The following is a 22,579-nucleotide window of genomic DNA, read 5'->3' as shown; positions in this document are numbered from 1 at the left end:
GAAGTATTACTGTTCCCATTCTACACATGGGGAATGGTGAAACTTAGGGTATGTCTACACTGCAAGAAAACCCAGCAGCACTGAATCTCAGCTGGCTCAGGCTCATGGTGCTTGCAGTGCAGAGCTAAAAATACCAGTGTAGATGTTACCACTGGGGCTGGAGACTAGGGTCTAGGACCCGCATTGGCAGATTTCAGAGCCCCAGGCCCCTGACCAAGCAGGAATGTCTATACTGCTATATTTAGTCATATAGTGTGAGGAGGGTTGACAACGGTCTAATCGCACAAACCCAAACGCCCTTGCCCAGAGGTCAAGCCCCTGCCCCGCCCCTTCTCTGAGGCCCCGCCCCCACTCACTGCATTCCCCCTCCTTCTGTCGTTTGCTGTCCCCCACCCTCACTCAGTTTCACGGGGCTGGGTAAGGGCATTGGGGTGTGGGAGAGGGTGCGAGCTCTGGGCTGGGGGGTGGGGCCAACAGGTTTGGAGTGTGGGACCGGGTTCTGGGCTGAGCCTGGGGCAGAGGGTTGGGGTGCAGGAGGGGGTTTGGGGTGCGGGCTACGGCTGGGCAACGCTTACCTCGGGAGGCTCCCAGAAGCAACTGGTATGTCTGGCTCCTAGGCTCGGGTGGCCAGGTGGCTCTGCGTGCTGCCCCTGCCTGCAGGCACCGCCCCCGCTGCTCCCATTGGCTGGGAACCGCTCGGGTAGGCAGTGCAGAGAACCCTGGCCCCCCCTGTGCCTAGCAGCCAGAGGGACGTGCTGGTTACTTCCGGGAGCTGTGTGGAGCCAAGGAGCCTGCCTGAGCCACACTGCACTGCTGATCGGACTTTTAGCGGGCTATTAAAATCTCCCAGATTGGTTTCAGTAGCCACCGGGAAATCAATTCCAGGAGACTCCCGGCCAATGCGGGAGGGTTGGCAACCCTAATGCACGAGCCCGAGTCAGTTAACCCATGCTCTGAGACTTGCTGCGATGGGTTTTTTTCTGCAGCACAGACATAGGGTCAAACTGTGAACCTTTTGCTCACGTTGAATAGAGCCTTACTCCACAAGTAGTCCCACTAAATTCACTACTCATTGAGAGTAAGGGTCTCACAACCTGGGCCAGAGAGATCATGTGACTTGCCCAAAGTCCCAAATGGTGTCTCGGGCAGAGCTGGGAATTGAACCCTGATCGCCTGAGTCCCAGTGCAGTGCAGTGCCTTCACCTTATCCTTGGTTTCAGGAGCACCGGGTTCTGTTCCTGCCTCTGCCACAGGCTTGCTGTGTGACTTTGTACAAGTCATTTCCTCTCTCTGTGCCTCCATTTCCCATCTGTAAAATGGGAATAATAACCTCGCAGGGGTGTTGTGTAGGGATTAATTAGCTCTGAGCAAACTCCTTTGAGATCCATGAACCAGATACTGTACAAGTGCAAAGTATAAATTTCTTCTTATTAAAATAATTGATCAATGGGTAGGGCCTGGAGGGTTGGAGTTAACAACATTTGTTCTTCATGGATGGGTGAGGAAATGGGATTCCATATTAAGAAATCTGATCCTAGCACAGATCTGGGATTGCACCCAGCTCTGTGCTGGGATCAGATTCCTTAATCTTTGTACTGATTAGTTAGACGAAGCCAGGACATAGTTGTTTGTTAAATGTGCAGCTGATACTGACATAGCAGGAGTGGTTAAAGCACAGAGGGAAGCGGCTCTTTTACACCATAATCTTATGAGAATGGGCTCAGGGGTGGAATATGACGTGTTATATATCTTAAGTGTAATGTGATGCCATTGGGTAGAAACAATGCCCAAACTAATTACAGTGTGAACAGCACTGAATTAGATTATACAGCAGTGGAAAAGGATCCCCGTGTATTGACAGACCTGGTATTTTAGAGTTACTGATGTTTTATTACAGGGGAACAGCCTTGTTGGCAGCACAGGGTATTTTCCGAGATACGCAGTAATAGAGAAAGCATCAGATGCACCGGGTAAGGGAAGACCACAGTCAAGGCAACGTCATGAGGTTCAGGAGCTATGCAGGGTCTTATCAGAGAAGTCATATCAGTGGTTGGTTTTTAATCTATTCAGTCCACTTGTCTCAAATTCCCTCAAATAGCTCAGCTGTTAAGACAGGCTGCAATTCTTTTATGTGACTCACATTTTGATAGTGGACATATATTTCAACACCCCTTACTTAACATATGTGTAGCTGGTAGTGATACCTATAGTTGAGATTGGCCGACAGTTCCCATTATAAGACCCTGTTTTCAGTTGCCTATAACTTTGCCAAACTTAAATAATTTCGGCCTAAATTTTCCATGCCGGGTATTTGTCTCAGGCTGATTATTTTATTTCATATTTTTAAATTTCAGCTCATTTCTGAGAATGAGATTAGGGGAAAATGCTTTAGCACCTCTCTGCTTTGACCCAGGCACTTGAAATTTGGCATGGGGTTTGCCTTTTGTCAGGGCTGTGCCTTTTGCTGCCCCATGAAAATCCACCCAAGTTTGCAAAAAGAAAAGGAGGACTTGTGGCACCTTAGAGAATAACAAGTTTATTTGAGTATAAGCTTTCGTGAGCTACAGCTCACTTCATCAGATGCATGCAGTGGAAAATACAATAGGACGATTTTATATAACAGAAAACATGAAACAATGGGTGTTACCATACACCCTGTAATGAGAGTGATCAGGTAAGGTGAGCTGTTACCAGCAGGAGAGAAAAAAAACCTTTTGTAGTGATAATCAAGGTGGGCCATCTCCAGCAGTTGACAAAAACATGTGAGGAACAGTAGGGGGGGAAATAAACATGGGGAAATAGTTTTACTTTGTGTAATGACACATCTACTCCCAGTCTTTATTGAAGCCTAATTTAATGGTGTCCAGTTTGCAAATTAATTCCAATTCAGCAGTCTCTCGTTGGAGTCTATTTTTGAAGTTTTTTTGTTGAAGAATTGCCACTTTTAGGTCTGTAATCGAGTGACCAAAGAGATTGAAGTGTTCTCCAACTGGTTTTTGAATGTTACAATTCTTAACGTCTGATTTGTGCCCATTTATTCTTTTGCATAGAGACTGTCCAGTTTGGCCAATGTACATGGCAGAGGGGCATTGCTGGCAAATGATGACATATATCACATTGGTAGATGTGCAGGTGAACGAATCTCTGATAGTGTGGCTGATGTGATTAGGCCCCGTGATGGTGTCCCCTGAATAGATATGTGGACACAGTTGGCAACAGGCTTTGTTGCAAGGGTAGGTTCCTGGGTTAGTGGTTCTGTTGTGTGGTGTGTGGTTGCTGGTGAGTATTTGCTTCAGTTTTGGGGGGCTGTCTGTAAGCAAGGACTGGCCTGTCTCCCAAGATCTGTGAGAGTGAAAAAAATCTGTTTGCACTTTCTCAGTAGAGACTTGTTACAGTTTGGCCCCTAAATTTGCTGAAGATTCCATTTGCAGTGGGCATGCTCCAGCCCAGGGATTCAGGGTCTGAGCGGGACTTTTGCTGCAGTTGTTCCTGCCACCAGCCAGATTTGTCTACGGTATCGGGCACAGATACTGAGAGCTAGGAGACAGTCTCTCCTGTTCTCTCAATGCTCCCTCTGCTGGCCCCCAGGAAGGGAGGAGGAGCAGAGGAGAAAGCTGCCTGACTGGAATGCAGGGGAATGGGAGAATAGGAGGAGTAAAGCAGGAACCAAGGAGTGGATGGGGACAGGAGCGACGAGGATACCAGGAGACGGGGACAGGAGCCAAGGTGGGGCAGGTAGGAGCTGCAAGGGACAGGGGCAGAATTGTCTATAACTACTAAAGCACATTCCCCTCCAGAACCTGGAGTTGAGCCCAGGAATCCGAGTCTGACCATTCCTCTGCTGTCAGTAAATAGCTGTGAAATGTTCTGGCATAGGCTATGTCTCATCTTCCTCTAGTGGCTGGTCCACATAAGGGTAACCTGCAACTGCTCCCAGTTGCTTTGTTAGCTCACGTGGCAGAGGTCTGTGCTGTGGATCTAATAGGCTGAACCCTGCTGGTGACCCAAGCTGGGGATCAGTATGTCTCCATTTGATATAATTTCTGTTTGGTCACATTGTTGCATTTTTAAAATTAGGAAATCACATTTAAAAAGCAAATAAATAAAATGTTAAAGCTGGAAAATCTAGCACTCAGGTGTTAGGAAATGGCAGAATTAAGACTGTGTGGGGAAAAATCGTATGTGACCATTCAGTGAAAGGCTGGATCATAATGCAGGTGCACGGGGGGCCAAATTAAGGGTGCAGAGGGAACCCAATTGTTGCATATCCTAACTCTTGAGTGCTTGACTTGGCAACCTTGACATTATATTAACATAGTTTATTGGCTGGGATAATTATTTATATTAGAGCAGCACTTGAGGTCCCGGCTGAGATCAGGGCCTCATTGTACAAACATTTACTGAGAGCCAGTCCTTGCCCTGAAGAGCTGACAGTCTAAACAGACGTGATCGGCATAAGGTGGAACAGCAGACAGAGGGGAAGGTCACACAGCAGGTGCGTGGCAGAGCTGGGAACAGATCCTGGGTTTCCTGAGTCCCAGTCCAATGCCCTAGACCAGTGGACCCCAAACTGTGGGGCACGTGCTCTAGGGGGGTGCAGAGGAACATTCAGGGGGAGGTGCACAGTGGTGCCTGGGCCAGTAACCACAGTGGGTAGGGAGGGAGCACAGCGTTACCCAGCCCCGCTTTGTCTCCAGCCCAGCTCCTTTCCCAGCCGCAGATCCATTTGGCCCCTTGCTCTGCCCCCAGCCCAGCTCTGCCCCCAGCAGCAGCTCCGCTCCACCCCCTGCTCCACCCCAGCCGAGCTCCGCCCCCAGCCCAGCCCCACCCCCAGCCAAGCTCCTCTCCACCCCTTGCTCTGCCCCCAGCCCAGCCCCACCCCCAGCCAAGCTCCTCTCCACCCCTTGCTCTGCCCCCAGCCCAGCTCCGCCCCAAGCCAAGCTCCTCTCCACCCCTGCTCCGCCCCCAGCCCAGCTCCGCCCCCAGCCACAGCACTGCTCCGCCCCCTGCTCCACCCCAGCCGAGCTCCGCCCTCAGCCACAGCACCGCTCCGCCCCAGCCCAGCTCCGCCCCCAGCCACAGCTCCACTCCGCCCCCTGCTCCGCCCCCAGCCCAGCTCCGCCCCCAGCCACAGCACTGCTCCACCCCTGCACCGCCCCCAGCCCAGCTCTGCCCCAAGCCACAGCTCCACTCCGCCCCCTGCTCCGCCCCAGCCCAGCTCCGCCCCAAGCCACAGCTCCGCTCCGCCCCCTGCTCCGCCCCCAGCCACAGCTCCGCCCCCAGCCACAGCTCCGCCCCCAGCCACAGCTCCACTCCACCCCCTGCTCCGCCCCCAGCCCAGCTCCGCCCCAAGCCACAGCTCCACTCCGCCCCCTGCTCCACCCCAGCCAAGCTCCGCCCCCAGCCCCAGCCCAGCTCCGCCCCTAGCTGCAGCTCCACTGAGCCCCCTGGCCTGGCCCCAGCCCAGCTCTGCCCTCTTTCCCTCTCTGCGCCGAGACCGGCTCCGCCGCTAGCTCCAGCTCCTCCCCCCTCCCCAGCTCTGCCTTCGTCCCAGGCTCCGCTGCTGAGCCAACGGTGCAGCCATGCGGGGCGGGGGGGGGGCTGTTTCCCTTTCTGGTAGTGGTGGGGGGGCACGAGAGAAAAAGTTTGGGCACCACTGCCCCGGACCGTGCAATCTCACCAGTCCCCCTTGGCAGTCTCTTACGTGGGTTCCTGCTGCTCAGCGGGAGGAAAGGTGCAGGCTGACTCAGAGCCGAAACACCTTTTTGGCTCCAATCACCGGAATTCTGATCAGGGCCCAGACCCGCAAAGGTGTTTCGGTGCCTCGGTCCGACTGAACTCCACAGGAGCTCGGCATCTCAGTACCTTTGAGGAGCTAATAGCTCAGTGGTTTGAGCATGGGCCTGCTAAACCCAGGGTTGTGAGTTCAATCCTTGAGGGGGCCATTTAGTTGACAGGACAAGGAGTAATGGTCTCAAGTTGCAGTGGGGGAGGTTTAGGTTGGATATTAGGAAAAACTTTTTCACTAGGAGGGTGGTGAAACACTGGAATGGGTTACCTAGGGAGGTGGTGGAATCCCCTTCCTTAGAAGTTTTGGGGGAAGGATAGCTCAGTGGTTTGAGCATTGGCGTGCTAAACCCAGGGTTGTGAGTTCAATCCTTGAGGGGGCCATTTAGGGATCTGGGGCAAAAATTGGGGCTTGGTCCTGCTTTGAGCAGGGGGTTGGACTAGATGACCTCCTGAGGTCCCTTCCAACCCTGATAGTCTATGAAGTTCTATGAAGCTGGGCCTACGTGTCTGTCTGATTGACTTCAGCAAAGCGGGGCATTTCATTAGTCCTGTCATAAGAGGAATAGTCCTGTGTGTCTATCCCTCAGATAACTCTTGCATCGTTTTTTTGACATCAGGCCGGTAACCTTTCATTCTGGGCTTGCTGCCTTCCCCGGCCGCACATCGCCCCTTGCCCCCACTGCCACCCCAGACTCTCCACCCATCCCCCCATTGCCCCTTGCTCCTGCTGCCTCCCAGGCTCCCCACCCACCTCCCCATCACCCCTGGCCCCTGGTGCCTCCCTCGACCCCCCACCCGTCCCCCCATCACCCCTTACCCCCGTTGCCTCCCCACCCACCTCCCCATCGCCCCTGGACCCTGCTGCCTCCCTCAGCTCCCGTCCCCCCCCCATCGCCCCTGACCTCTGCTGCCTCTCCTGGTCCCTCACCTATCCCCCCGGTCCCCTCTGCCTCCCTGGGCTTCCCATTGCCCCTGCTCCTTCTGCCTTCCCAGGCTCCCCCCCCCATTGCCCCTAGGCCCTGCTGCCTCCCACCCCCCCAATGCCTCGAACTCCCTTCTGCGGCCTTGCACCCTAGGCTCGCCACACTCCTTGCCTCTTGATCATGGTGCCACCGCTAACCACAGCGCCCTGGGCGGTTGCCCACGTTACCCACCCATAAGGCCAGCCCTGCTGGGCTCTTCCCAGGAGAAGACTCCTCATGTCACAGCTTTCCCTCCAGTGTTTCTGTAAGAGTTGCGTGCAGAAATCTCTCCTCATCATTTCCCATTGGCATTCCCTCTGAGAGCGATGACTTGTGGTATTCAGAGCGGTTAGCATTCTGTCCTTCCAGCCCTCTGGAGACCCAGCATTTAACATTCCCCACCCGGCTTGCAGCAGCAGCGAAGAAGCTGAATGAGACATTGGCTCCTCTCAAGACAGGGGGTATATTATACAAGTGCAAAGATAGTCTGTGCCTGTCACGTTCCAGATCTGCTAACTCAGGCTGCAAATCTCATGAGAATAGCTGAGATCTCCAGTTTCTACACTTCCAGCCCAACCCAGGAAGTGAGAAACTTTCCCCCAATCAGCGGTTTAGGCTTTGGCTGATGATTCTTGTCTCATCCAGGCTCAGCCACAAGAAAGAAGCCCAGGGGCCAAAGTTTGGATGCCTGTCTGGGCTGCCCCAAATCTCAGGCATGCTCAGGAGGTTTGGACCCATCTCTAGCTCAGACCTTGCAGCTGCATTCTACTGTATAATATTCTGATTCTGTAACTGAGAGAATTTGTCATGCAGTAGCACCAAGAGAGCTCATTCAAAGATCAGAGCCTCATTATTCTAGGCGCTGTACATGCACATAATAAGAAACCATCCCTGCTCCAAAGAGTGAGGCATCTTAGTCCAGATACTTCTCAGTCTCTCCCCTTGCACACAAGTTTGGAAGTAGGGGAACAATTTAACACCCACACTTAATCTTCTGAGCAGATTTGAATGGAAGCAATATCGCTGCTAGTAATACAATCCATTGAAACACCCTCTGCAAATTCAGAACATTAGCTTCATGGCAAAAGGTAATTGGCGTACAGTTGGAGCTGTCCTGTTATATTAACCTTGTGGGTTTCCAGGCAGACATCTTCCTCTCACTGAATGTGACCAGCCACAGGCATGGAGCCTGTATTTTTCATGCTGGTTGAAAAAAGGTTTGGATGGAAAATCGTCTCAAGCCTAGCAATTCATATTCTAGTCCCATGGTTATAGGCGCCCCCCCCCCCCCCGAAAGATGATCTGAGGCAATATAAACCAGCACAGATAATATTAGCATCCCTAGATGTAGTAGTGTCCGACCCTTACTCCATCCTCACAGCCTCTGGGATGGAGAGAGGTGAATATTATTAGCCCCATTTTATGGATGGGGAAACAGAGACCCAAATGTGTTAGAGCAAACATTTTCCAAAGTGGCTGTTGATTTGGGGTGCATAATTGGGACACTTAGGGCTGACTTTCCCCAGTGCATTCGCAGCTGCCATTGAGTTTGACTAGAATTGTGGATGTTTAGCATCTCTGAGAATCTCTGGGCGTTGGAGCCTCAAAATCAGTGGCCACTTTTGAAAACTGTGTCCTCAGTAAATTGCCTACGGACACCTAGTGAGCCAGGGAGAGTTGGGAATCCCTTATGTCCTTTTCCGGGAAGGGACTTGCCAGGTTAAAAGATGAGAAACAAAGAGTAGGAGTAGACAGTCAGGTATCACAGTGGAGAGACATAAATAGCAGAGTCCCCCAAGGATCTGTATTGGGACCAGTGCTGTTCAACATATCCATAAATGGTTTGGAAAAAGGGGTAATCAGTGAGGTGATAAAGTTTTCAGACTATACAAAATTACTCAAGAGAGTTAAATCCAAAGCTGACTGCGAAGAGTTACAAAGGGAACTCCCAAACTGGGTGACTGGGCAACAAAATGGCAGATGAAATTCAATTCTGATAAGTGAAAAGTAGGCATAATCCCAACCATCCATACAAAATGATAGGGTCTAAATTAACTGTTGCCACTCAGGAAAGAGATCTCGGAATCATTGTGGATAGTTCTCTGAAAACATTTGCTCAACGTGTAGCAGCAGTCAAAAAAGCTAATAGAAAGTAAGGAACCATTAGGAAAGATATAGATAATACTACAGAAAATATCATAATACCCTATATAAATCCATGGTACACCCACAACTTGGCTAATGCATGTAGTTCTGGTCACCCCATCTCAAAAAAGATACAGTAGATTTGGGAAAAGTACAGAGGAGGGCAACAAAAATGATCAGGGGTATGGAATGGCTTTCATATGAGCAGAGATTTCAAAGACTGGGACTGTTCAGTTCAGGTAGGAGATGATTGGTGGGAGGTATGATAGAGGTCTATAAAATGATGAATGGTGTGGAGACAGTGAATGGGGAAGTGTTATTTACCCCTTAACACAACAACAGGAGGTCACCCAAATTAATAGGCAGCAGGTTTAAAACAAAGGAAAAGGAAGTATTTCATCACACAACACACAGACAACTCGTGGAACTCATTGCCAGCAGATGTTGTGAAGGCCAAAATTGCCGTTTTGTTAATTCTTTCTGAATCACCTGGCACTGGCCACTGTCAGAAGACAGGATGCTGGGCTAGATGAACCATTGGTCTGACCCAGGATGGCCGTTCTTCTGTTCTTCTTGGAGGATTCTTTATTCCATGGTGAGGGAAGTACCCTAGGGCTTCCAACTCCCAGATGATTTCACCTGCCTGCAGCAACCTCTTCTTCCCAAGCGCGATCCAAGTGCAGTGACTTGAGCAAAGAGAATGTACCTTGCATGCAGTGTGACTGCTGCAGCCACTGGTACCCCATATTCTGTCCAATCCTGATCTGGTGTCCAATAACCTCGCTGGTAAATGGGCATGTGATCTTTAACTGCTCGGTCACCAGGCTGTTTTTGACCCAAAGCTGTTACCCTCCAAAGGCTACCAGGGGCCAGTGGGAACTGAGTTGGAGGATTCAGCCCATTTCCAATGGACAGGTATCCACATCCCAAACGTCACCAACAGAAGAGGTACTAACGGGCAGTCTCGGCAGAGAGGCCAAGAATTAAATGTGCCATGCCGACTGTACAGCCCGCTCTCTGCCAGAGGTCGGGGCTGAGGTATGTAGGGTTGCATAGTGAGGGAAGCTAGCATAGCTCTGTCCATAAGTAGAGGACCTGTCTCCAGAGCTGTCCATCTTTCTTGGGGCTGGGCTTGGAACCTCTCTACATGCCTCTTGCAACACAGCATTGTGTAGCTTCACTTTGTGGCTGTGTCATCCCTCAGAACAGGTGCTGCATTCTGAAGGCACCAGACACTTTTAGCCCAAGGCCCAGATAATACCCCCAGTGAAGTCTACTGCACGTGCAGTGATTCTGCCCACTTAAAACTGCCCCTGCAGTTTTGATTGGATACAGGCTGCACTTCCTAGCCTAAACGGCTGCTGTGCACTGTTAAATGCCAGCCACGCAAAATCTGGGGAGACACAGTCAGATGATCCTGTGAGGTTGTGGGGAAGGGGTGATGGCACTGACCCCCTTCTCCTCTGGCCTGTGGCAGCCCCCGTGGCACAGATTCTCTTCTTGTGTCCCGTGGCAATCGCTTGCCGTGCCACGCGGCTTTGTCATTAATCTCTGTGTGTTCCCTTTTTCTCAGGTGCACCAGGAAGGAACGGTGCGAGCGCTCCAGCGAGCCTCGGAGATTCGCCTCGGAGATGAAGCAGTGTGTCCGGCTCACTGTGCATCCCAACAACATCTCCGTCTCCCAGTACAACGTGCTGGTAAGCAGGATCGACCCTCATCTCCACAGTGTCTCCTCCTTCCAGGGAAGCCTAAAGAGGTGTCACCAGTCTTATGTCCCTGGTTACCTGTAGCCTTTCATTGACACACTCAGGCTCAGTGGGAAGGACTAGCAGCTTTATTGGATATAGTTGGTCTGGCTGAATGTCTCCCTGGGTGCTCCCTGACATACACTGGGGTTTCACCCAGGGAGGAGGCTCTCCACTTGGATAGTTCCAAAGTCCCGATTAGGAACATGGAGGGGATCTTTCCTATTCAAGTGTTTGCACATGTGCATTCCACTCATGGTGTGCGCGTGCCCTGCGCACGGTCGTCAGAAATGTTTCCCTCAGTGGTACCCAACAGGGCGGCTTGAGCACCCTCTGCTGCTGCATGCCCCTGTGTGCCAATATAAAGGGCCCAGCCACCCCCGAAACCTCTCAGTTCCTTCTAACTGCCTGTGGGGGGCGGTCTTTGGAATTGCTTGGCTTACCTTAGCAGGTGCTCTCAGTGTGTTCATTGTAAATTAATTGCAGATAGGTTCACAGCATCTTAGTTAATACTGCAGACAATATAAGTTTTCTGTTTTGGTCTCCAGTTGGGGGCTTTTTCCATTGCTGCCTTTCGGCCCCTTGGGTTTTCGCAAAACATGTGGCAGTGGTACCTGCTTTCCTGGGGAGACTAAGAGTACAGAGTCTGCCCTTACCTGGACAACTGGCTAGTCAAGGTCTGGTCCAGGGGTCACTTTCTCTCAGTCAGCCTTCAAAGCTGTGGGTCTACTGATCAACTCAGGCAAGTCTACTATTTGTCCAGTGCAGAGGATAGAGTTTATAGGAGCAGTGCTGGACTCTACTCAAGCCAGAGCATTCCTTCCAGATATAAGATTCAAAACAATTTGCTGTCTTGTGACAGATTTCGAGGTTCACCGCATCTCGAAACGGTGTGAGGCACTTGGGGCATATGGTCTCATGCACACAGGTAGTCCAGCATGCCAGGTTGCACCTCAGAACTCTTCAGGGCTGGCTGGCCTCCATTTAATCACCAAGTTGGCACCATCTGAACACTGTACTCACTGTGCCTTTGTGGGTTCTCACTTCGCTAGATTGGTGGACTGATTCGCTCAATGTTTGTGTGGGCATTCCCTTTGTCCACCATCAGCTTTCACAGACACTGGTGATGGACGCATCTGCCTTGGGGCTGGGGGCTTATCTGTCCTCCCTCTGAACTCAGGTTTGGGGTCCTCAAGGAATCTCTCTCTCCATATCAAAGTCAGGAAGCTAAGGGCTGTCTGCCTAGCCTGTCAGGTCTTCCTACTGCACATCAAGGGAAAAAGCCTGTTTGTTCTCCCAGACAACATGGCAGCCATGTTTTACCTCAATAGGCCAGGAGGAGCTTTATCAGGAAGCAGTTCATCTATGGAACTTTTGCATTGCCAATTCAAGCGATCTCAAGGCCTTCCAAGGTATAGAATGAGCTGGCGGACCGCCTAAGCAGATCATTTACGAGTCACCATGAGTAGTCTTCCCACCTGGATGTTGCCAGATGCATTTTCTAGCAGTGGAAGACTCCCCAGATAGACCTTTTTCAACCAAAGACAACAGGAAATGCCAATAATTTTGCTCCCTTCAAGGCCATAGTCCTGGTTCATCACAGACGCATTCCTGCTACCGTGGATGAAAAAGTTCTACTATGCTTTTCCCCCAATTCCACTCATACACAGAGTGCTGAGAATGATCAAGTGGACCAGACCTGAATTATCTTAATAGCCCCAGCATAGCCTTGACAGCACTAGTTTTCCACTCTACTGGATCTGTCAGTGGAGGCTCCAATTTCGCTCCCGTGGCACCTGGACTTGACCTGCGGGCCCTTCATTTAATGGCCTGGAGGCTCCATGGCTAATTTCTAGAGAGGAGTCATGCTCAGAGCAAATTCACTATGTCTTGTTAAATAGTGCAAAGCCTTCTAGTGGAGCTGCTTACGTGTCCAAATGGAGGCGTTTTTCTATTTGGTCTTGTCAGTCTGGCGCCTAGACAACGCAGTCCTCTATCCAGCATATCCTGGACTATCTATTGCACCTAAAATAGCAAGTCTTAGTAATATCTTCTATCAAGGTCCACCTGGCAGCAGTATCAGCTTTTTGTCCTCACGTGGATAACTGTTCTGTATGCTCTAACGAGACGACAGTCAGATTTGTGAAGGGCCAGGAAAGGTTGTACCCTCAAATAAGGGAACCTATCCTGCCCTGGGACTTGAACCTAATTTTATTGAAGACCATGGGGTCACCATTTTAGCCTCTAGCAACATGTTTCTTACTGAACCTATCTCTGAACTGCATGCTCTGACGTCCAAACCACCCTGTACAATCTTTTTTAAGGATGAAGTGTACATGCACCCTGATCCAAAATTTCTCTCCAAAGTGATATCTAATTTTCGTATTAACCAGTCAATTTACTTACCTACGTTTTTACGCAAAGCCACATGCCGATAGAGAGGAGCAACATCAGCGCACATGGGATGTTAGAAGGGTGCTGGCATTCTACATAGAAAGGACTAAGCAGCTTTGTTTGTCAACTCAATTGTTCGAGGCCGTGGCAGACAGAATGAAGGATCTCCTGGTCTCTTCACAAAGAATTCCAAATTGGATAACTTCCTGCATTTGTGTGGGATTCAGCAGATATTTGCCTGCCAAGCAAAGTGATGTCACATCCCACAAGATTGCAAGTGGCCTCGGCAGCGTTCCTTGCACAAATCCCTATCCAGGAGATCTGCAGAGCAGCCTTCACACCTTTGCATCCCATTAAGGCATTATTTGGTACTCCAGAGATGATGCTAAATTTGGATGAGTTTTACTCCAGTCTGAGTGCCCATGAACGCCACTTCCTCTTCCTATTTTATGAGTCACCTCTAGTGGAATGCACATCAGCAATCACTCAGAGAAGAAAAATGAGTAACTATTCTTGCATAACTGTTGTTCTTGGAGAAGTGTTGCACACGTCCATTCCACAACCCACCTGCCTATCCCTGTGCATCAGAGCTGCCCAGCAAGAAGGAACTAAGTGAGCTCAGGGACGGCTGGGCCCTTTACACTAGCAAGCACTGGCACATGGCGCCAGTCGAGCTTCCCCGACAGGTGCCACTGAGAGAAAAATTTCCCATGACCGTGCATGGGGTGGTGCACACCAAGAGTGGAATGGACGTGTGCAACACATCTCAAAGAACAACAGTTACAAACGGTTAAGAACTGGTTTTTCCAGTTCATTGCGAGGAGCTGAATGCAGTTCTGGAGAGGAACTACAGATCCATCAAAGAGGCACACTCACGCATCGTAGCCAACTTCTTTACCTCAAACATCAAAGATACTGGAATCTATAACCATGTGCAAAATATGGGCAATCGGCATTGGCCGTGTTAGAATTCAGCTTCTAGGACTGCGGTGGGGAGGCATGCTAGGACCATTTAATATGCTCCAATTTCCCTTCACTTCAGGATCCGGGTCTCTTTCTTGAACTACCAAAGCATCCAGGCCTGGTACAGTTTCAACACTGAACTCCCAGAGCAGAGGTATGGGGACCCTAGAAATAGCAGCTTGCAGCCCATCTCTGCCAGGGTTTACGCTTTGCTACATTCAACCCCCTCTCTTCCTCGGCGCTAGATGTGGCCTCTGTGGCAGAGAGCTATTAAAGGCAGCAGTTGGCACTGCAGGACAGCTATGATGCCAGTGAAGCAATGAGTGTTACTGTTCCTTTTGGAAAGGCCTTTTCTAGGGACAAGAAGTGAGTTAATTGTAGAGGACCCATTCAGTTTCCAACCTGTCTACGGTACCTGATGACAGCAGTGCCTATTATGTTGGTGTTTTTGTGTTGTGGACATGTGCGCACTAGGAACTGAACTGGGGCCTATTTCATACAGGCCACTGAACAGCTGCCACATGGTAACTCTTTCTGATCAGATTGACCTGAGCTGGATTTGACTCACGGTCTAGAAATGGAAAGCTTCAGTGTTTCTTTGAGCCAGTCAGTAGCTCCCCATTCTTTGTGGGCTCAGTGGAGTGGTTAAGGTCCACTAGCTGGCCATCTCTCAGGTGTTTAGGGTAGGATGTTTGAAGTCTATTTTTCAGTCTGTATGTCCAGTCCCTGCAGCTTTGTTTCTGCCTCTTACCTTTTCTGTGACTTAACCTTCCCAGGCATCCAACAAAAGTGATCAGAGACATTGTACAGTGTTTGTTCTTTGAGGAGTGCAGCTTTTTATTTTTAATTCTTTCAATAGTCTTTGAATTCTTCTGTGTTAGAGTAAAGACTGGCTCAGGGTGATTGAGTCACCATGGCAGTGCAAGTCAGCCCAGAGCTATTGTTGTCCTCATCATATTGCTGTCTGATGGCCCATATGAACTGAGTCGTTGGGTCTCAGTCAACTCCTAGTGGACTGGTGTCCACAGCACAGTAGCCACCATCTCAGATGGTTTATTGGCAAACCCTAGCACAAGTCAAAGACTGATTCGGTCATGGAGACTACACTGAGTTTTGGGCAGTTCTGGTTAGGGGAGAGCTCTTCCGCGATCATGCCAAGTTCTTTCCTGACTTGAGGGTAGGGAATGTGCCTGTTTATTCAGCCTGTGCTTTGACCTACGGAAAGTATTGTCCACATGGCAACACTGACTCTTCTTTGGCAGCAGAGGTACACATCTGGGTCTGGCTCAATCCTAGGCTGATGCTCATGGACTGTGTGAAAGGAGAAAGGTGCTGGAGAGGGGGCATTCTCTACCCACTACAGGGGCTCCAAAGCAGGAGCTTTTGTTCATTGGTGGCAGCTCCAGGCTTATCACATTTGTGCCCAAGCTTTTCAGGCCCTTTCCTTGGTGACTGTGCTCAGAAAAGTGACAAATCTGCATTCTGCATTTTACACACTTGTGAGCAAGTTCCCTCGCTGGGACAGTGGCCTGGTGAGAGCTCCAGGCTTCCCCTCCACTACTGGTCCTGGTGCATTGGTGGGAGGGAGGAAGGGACAGAGGTGGAGCCATTCAATAGAAGCACTATGTGTTGTCCCAGGGACAAGCCCATCCCAGTCCTCAGGGCTTCTCCCTCTCCCCTCCCATAACTTGGCAAGAACAAACTGCTCCTCTGCCAGGCAATGAATTTACAGGTAAATTGTAAGACTGGTCAGATCAATGGTCCCCCTCCTCTGTGCCCTTGCTGTCTCTGAGGTGGTTAATGCTGGATGCCTTAGGGGAAGGCACCCAACTCCCATAATGCACCTCACTGGGTGATGAGAACATACCATGGGAAGGCAACAAGTGGGATTTTTCTTCCCTCCTTCTACTGCTTCATGGATGGGCAGAGGGATGCGTCCATCATGCCGGTAGCTTCACTCCCGCTGCATGTGATTGGGTCTCCTGTCAGTGACTGGCATCTCAGACTCTCACGGACCTCATGCTCAGAACTAGCCTATATAATGGGGGAGCATGCAATACACTGGTTGAGCACATATGATCATGTCTCCCTCTAGGGGCTGGCCCCAGCAAGGATAAGGCTCTGGTATTTACTAACCATGAGTGGAGTAACACCTTTAGATCACTGGCAGGGGGCTTGTGCTACTGGTGTGGAAGTACCCTGTTGCCGCTGTTGGTGTCTGTATATTTGTGGCCATGGTTTGTTACCATGGCACGTGGGGGTGGTGGGGTGGATGCAGCTGACTGAGAGCAGAGTTATAATTAGAATCATAAGCGGGACCTCATGTAAACCGTTCCAAATGGAAGAAACCCAGTGGTGCTTTGTGAGAACGGGAACGTCCTGGAAACCAGCTGTTCGATTTGTTTATTTCATTACACTGTATTAATGGCAAGGCCAGTGGGCGTCAGGGATTCCAGAGTGCCGGACAGCGACAGAGCTCTGACCTGTCCTTTTATTTGCGGTGCTCGTGCCCCGACACATTGTGACCTCAGGGCCTGCTGCTCCTGGGACCGAGTGATCAAATGGGGCAGGCATTTCTGAGCTGCCTGTAAAGGCGAAGGAATTCAGCTGGCCCACTAGAGGGAGTGGATGCCAGTGGCTTGCTGAAGGCGGTAACTAGACTCTCTACACACAGGAACTTGTTGGTGACAGAGAGCTCCCTCTGCTGGTGATGCTAGGAGAGGAGGCGTAGAGAGTTAGACTGGAGCGCTACAGTTTCTCTGTAGTCCGCAGAGTGCCTCTTGTGAGTAATAGCCACCTTCCTCAGAAACCTTGTGCCAAGGGGCCAGCAAGCCCCAGTCTTCACAGCCTATTCCAAAGACTCCCTCGCCAATATTACACCTGCATGACCGATGTTGAGCACGCCACGCCACTGACCCGACTTGAACTCACCCTGCACGGCGAAGCAGCAGCCACCGCCCCTGCATAGCCACACGCCACTTGTGTTTGCATCTGCATTCCATCCCCCACTCCCCAGAGTCGCTGCTTTCTGTTGAAGGAGGATCCTTTATCTAGCAAGAGGCTCTTTGTCCAACCTCTCCAGTGTAATTCTCTTCTGCTGGCCGCGTTTGTCTGTCTTTGAGCTCAGCGCTCTCTTTCTCTCTCCCCCGCCCCCTTTGCTTGCAGCTTGTCTTGGAGACCTACAATGTCCCTGAGTTGTCAGCTGGGGTCAACTGCACCTTCGAGGACCTTTCCGAGATGGACGGCTTGGTGGTGGGGAACCAGATCCAGTGCATCTCCCCGGCTGCCAAGGAGGTACCCCAAATCATCATGGAGAATGGTGAGTGTCTCAGGCCTTCCCTACGGGGTTACACTGGGGTGGGTGCGCTGCTTCCCTCCGACCAGTTGGTGAGAGTACCGCAGCTGGAAGAGCACATTATCGGCTGGGCACGTGTCTGTATGAGCCCCGATGCTGCCAGTGTAGCAACAGCACATTTACGAGCATTTTGTCTAGTCCAGTCTTATACATCTCAAGTGATGGGGCTTGCATCCCAGTCCAGTACATCTCAGAGTCAAGCAGTTTATCCAGCTACTCTGCCTGCATGATTCCCTCCTTAATTTCATCACACTCCTCCTAGTTACATCTCTGCGTGCAGCTCCCGAAATCAGTCTCTTCCTCTCTGGCTTTTACACCCTTCAGGGATTTTCAATCCGTTATCCTGTCCCTTTCCCATAATAGCCCCTTGACCAAGGCAGATGTGCTTATCCTTCCATGCCAGCCCCTGGTCCATTTCGTTTCTCTTTCCTCAGTTGTCTCCAGTTTTTTCGCAGCCCTCTGCAATGGGGCACTCAGAACTGAATGCAGTATTTCAGGTGCATGTAGGGCTCTAGCTCCCCCTAGTTGCCCAGGAAGACACTGTAAGACGTGCCTATGTTGCTAGGCTTCTCCCAAGGTCTTAAACTGGGTCACAGGCAGGTGGGCAGGTGCAGGGAGAAGCTGACATTCTTGTTCTCTGTATTATTTGTGAACTCTAGCAGTGAATTTAGTCCCAGTGAAAGATACCTGGAGGCCCAAAAACTCTCCAGGAGTCAGAAGGCAGTTCCCATCTCCACTGCCCACTCAATCCTTGCCTGCTGTTGACTAGCCGACCAAGAAGAATGCTAGTTAGTGGTGCTTGCGATGGGGCCTTCTCTGGTGTGGACCGTTGTCCATTAGGGACCCAGGTCAGAGCCATGAGCAAATGAAAGGCGTGACAAAGAGTGATGGAGAAAAAGGGGCACTTCTAGAGTCTGGTTTTCAGAGAAGCTGAGTTCCCGCAGCTCCCAGTCACCAGCAACGGCTGGCCTTCTGCACCTCTGAAAATACGCCCCCTGGCGCAGACTGCCAGAGGAAGGGTTGAAGAGACGGGATGGGAGGTTCCAGAGCTTGTTCCCAACCCCCAGAGCCAGCCAGTCCCCAGTACAGCTTTTTGAACATGCCCCAGGCACTGGCAAAGTTGTTAAATGTGAAGCAGTTAACAGAGCTGTCAAAGCCATCGGCAGCAGATGGGCAGCAGAGTCGAGGGCTGATGGCACAATGTATTCAGGAGTGGGTGCGCACGTGTGTTTGTGCATGCATGTGTGGAGACAAATTGTCAAACTTGCTTTGTCCTGATTGATTAATGAATCTTTCTGGTGAGGAGGAAAATAATAGAGGTGGAAGGGTCAGCCGGGTCAAAGCCTGGAATTAAACATGGGCTCCTTCATCGTCAAATTATTGCGGTTACTTCACCTGTATAGCATCCGCTGCTGACGGGCCCAAGGGAGGTAAGCGGGGGTTGGAGTTGGTGGAGAGGCAGAAAGGGTTAATGATAGTGGAGTGGATGGAGGATTGGGGTAGGTGAGCAGTGGGTGGATTTGGGAGCTGGATCCTAGGGGGAGGGGTCAGCTCCAGGGGAGGCTCAGTGTCTGCTGGGGATGGGGGGCTGGCAGCCTGTGAGCAGTGGATGCTCCCTATGGGATGGGAGTGGTGCATGGAGGCTGCTCTCGGAGACCATGCTCTGAGGGGAGCGAAGATAGGTGGTTAGGGGGGGAAAGAGGAGAGAGACCTCAGCATGGTATTGAGCCCCCAATATGGCATTCCCAGGGAAACCCCCTAAAGACTCAACATACACCTGAGCATGGCAATCCCCTGGGGAACTCAGCAGCCCCTCCCAGCCCCCGAGGATGCTATTCACATGGGGATCAGCCTGGGTACCCACATTCCCCTCAGCATGGTGTTCACAGAGGGACTCAGCACAGCGTGATGTTCTCAGGAGAACCCCCACCCTAGGTGCTGCACATCCCCCCAGCAGGCTGTTTCCTGGGATCACCCCACCTCAGCAGAGCAGGTGTAAGGAGGGCCTGTCTGTAAGGGAGTCTCACTTATACCAGGTTTCAGAGTAGCAGCCGTGTTAGTCTGTATTTGCAAAAAGAAAAGGAGTACTTGTGGCACCTTAGAGACTAACATTTATTTGAGTGGAATGCATCCAGTGAAGTGGGCTGTAGCTCACAAAAGCTTATGCTCAAATAAATTTGTTAGTCTCTAAGGTGCCACAAGTACTCCTTTTCTTTTAACTTATACCACTCGCTCGTCACCTGTGAATGTAGCCCCGTTGGGTCACACATGCCCCCTGCACACTCACCCAGCCCAGGCCAACGTGCTCACAGCCTTTAGCAGCAAGCAGCGGAAATAGATGGGGGCAGAACGTTCACCTGGAAAATACATCCCCAGCAATGAAGGGCAGGTGTGCCCTTCCATTCCTGTGACACCACAATGCTCAGCAGGCCAGCCAGCCAGCCTGCAATCCACCCGGCCTCCCCTCCTGAGGGCATGTTGTGATCCCCTCAGCCTGCAGAATGAAGCACCATTGCTGTAGCATTCAATGTTAATTTTCCTCCTTATTCAGATTAGCTCCACACTAAAGTCGCTCCCTCGTCCTCTCCCCTCTCAGCCTCTCACTTGTTGGCCTGAATTATCATAGACTCTGATTAGTAAGAGATGGAAAAGACCTGGCCAGCCCCAGCCAGTCCAGATCCCCCATTGGCCTATGAAAGAGTATTCCCAATGGTAAACTTTCCCCATGCTGATTTTAAATGACCCAAGAGATGGGACTCCCATCACTGAAAAGGGTCCACCGTCGAAAAGAGACCTGGAAATCTTTCCTCGTATTGGTGCTCCGATTTTACTCCCATTGACTGAGCTTCTTGAAGTAAGGACTTCAGGGGTCAGGCCCAATCTACCTGAATTTTCTTTTGTTCGATTCCTACTTATCAGGCCTAATCCTGGGGTCCTTACTCAGGCATAGCTCCTTCCGACATCATTGGGAGGTTTGCCTGTGTGAGGACATCCAAATCTGGCCCATTATTCCTAGCTGTCTCCTTGGAGTACCATAACCAGTTCAACCACAGCATGTCTACATTTCAAAAATGTACAGGGTTTAGGAAATGCCATGCTCTGATACCATGGTGATGCCTTGGGACAGTCCTTAGTCATTGCTTGGCCAAGCCATACATATTTAATCCTCTCGAATCTTTCCTTGTGTGTTTTCATTGTTCTTTCATTGCTCTTCATTGGTTGGTGTAGGTCCTGCTTTGAGCAGGGGGTTGGACTAGATGGCCTCCTGAGGTCGCTTCCAACCCTAATCTTCTCTGAGTCTCTGATTCTCCAAATATCTTTCAATTTGAGGGATCCGTTGTGGGGCTGAGGTGCTCAGAATTGGATGCGCTATTCCAGTTGTGATCTCTCTGTGTCTCTTCCCCGCTACCCCAACACACCCATCATTGTGGAAGCTGAGAGCCTGAAGATGTGATAACACATACAGCTAAAAATTACATTGGATAACGTTTTCCAAAACACCTAAATGACTTGAGCCCTGTGTGGATACAGTAATGTGGATCTGCATCCGATCCACATCTGCAGGAATCAGCTTGTATCCGCCCTGCGATTCACACTTCATCTTTTATCTGTATCCACAAACACACCACACCCACAGCAGCACGCTACCTGGCGTGTCTGTGTGCATATGTTGTGTACTGTATAAGAAAGCTATATGGCTTAATAAGTGTGCACATCATTATTATTGTTGTTGTTATTGTTATTTTAAACATCAATGTGATTCTACAACAGGCATCAGAACAAATAGCTTTTTACATTAAAAATAAGGAAGGAAATGTCTCACCTCAAGAATGCTTCAAAATCAACAACTGAGCTATAAAATAAGAAAGTCTGCTGCCTATTTAGCTTGTGATTTATTAAGTCGTCACACTTAGAGCTAACCAGTCCCAGTTCCTTTGCACCAGCCACTGTTCTCCCTGTGGAAGCATGCAAGAGGAATACAATCGCTGGGCTACAGTGCTGAATTTTTGTCAGGGTTTGCCAGGGCTGAGCCCTGGCACCTCTCAGCTTGGCAGGTCATCCTCCTAGGTGGGGGTTTTGGGGGGTGGGGAGTGAGGAGCAACGACATGTGATCTGTGATTCCAGGTCAGTTTCCCCACGTGGGCGCAGGAGGGAGATGCAGGGGTTAGGGGTTCAGGAGGGGGGCAAAGGTGCTCTCCGGTTGCCTAGCCATTGATTAATTTGTGCCATATCAGGTCAGTTGGAGAGGGAGGCAGCTGCTTCTGCAGAGTAAGTCAGTCTGGCTTCCCTCTCCGACTGACCTGGAACAGCAATGAAGTCAGGAGAGGTTTCCTAAATTGCTTGGCTGCTTAAACTGCTGTGATAGGAGCATGGGGGATTTTGCTTCCTGTCTTGATCTATCACCTCCCTTTTCTCTATATGGGGGGGGGGGTATAAGCTCTGGAAGGCAGGGAAGCAGCCTCATAGGCTATGAGCTGTGGAAAGCTGCTTCCTCTCCTTTGAGAGCCTATATTTAGAGCCCTGCGTGGATACAAAATTTGTATCCACATGCGATCTGCCATCTGCAAAAATGGTCAGCGGATATAAAGTGTATATCCGTGAATTTACAGGGTTCTATAAATGACCAAGGAGCCTAATGCATGTATGACTTTTGAAAATGGGACTTAGGCTTGTAAGTTACTTAGGTGCTTTGGAAAATGTTACCCACTGGCTTTATTTCCTACCACCATGTGGCATTGCAGGCTTTTGTCTACTGAAGTTTATTATTCACACAGTGGTGCGTAGCATGGTTAACAGCGGCTACATTCCATGCCAGATGCAGCTGCATTTCACTGGCTGGTGCAATGATCCCTATTTCTCCCTTCCCTCCCTCACAGAGGTATTGAGAGGTTTAGGTTAGTTAACATTTGTAAGCAATTTGAGGAGTCTTATGCCTGGTCTACACTAGGAAATTAGGTCAGTATAACTTTTGCTCACGGCGTGAAAAATCCATCCCCCTGAGCGGCATAGTTAAGCCAACCTAACCCCTGGTGTAGACAGTGCTACTTCCATGGAAGAATTCTTTCGTTGACCTAGGTACTGCCTCTTGGGAAGATGGATTACTCATGTCAATAGGAGAACCCCTCCTGGCGATGTAGGTAGTGTCTACACTGAAGCACTACTGTGGAGCTGCTGCAGCATTTAAAATGTAGACAAGCCTATAAAAGCCATGACTGGAAAAGACC

At 50.4% G+C, this 22,579-nt stretch overlaps 1 protein-coding gene across 1 annotated transcript in view; it reads left to right on the top strand.

Moving 5' to 3' along the window:
- PLXNA4 (plexin A4) overlaps positions 1-22,579 on the top strand; it is a 577,474-nt gene that overhangs the window by 402,188 nt on the left and 152,707 nt on the right. Inside the window, exons 5-6 of the mRNA XM_073328857.2 lie at positions 10,471-10,594; positions 17,165-17,318. Of these exons, the coding sequence (XP_073184958.2) occupies positions 10,471-10,594; positions 17,165-17,318 (278 nt within the window). The remainder of the gene's footprint in view (positions 1-10,470; positions 10,595-17,164; positions 17,319-22,579) is intronic.

The sequence above is a fragment of the Lepidochelys kempii genome, chromosome 1, assembly GCF_965140285.1.
Source record: "Lepidochelys kempii isolate rLepKem1 chromosome 1, rLepKem1.hap1, whole genome shotgun sequence".
Classification (NCBI taxonomy): Eukaryota; Metazoa; Chordata; order Testudines; family Cheloniidae; genus Lepidochelys; species Lepidochelys kempii.
Note: the sequence above shows the minus strand (reverse complement) of the source record. Positions and strands in the feature narration are given on the sequence as shown.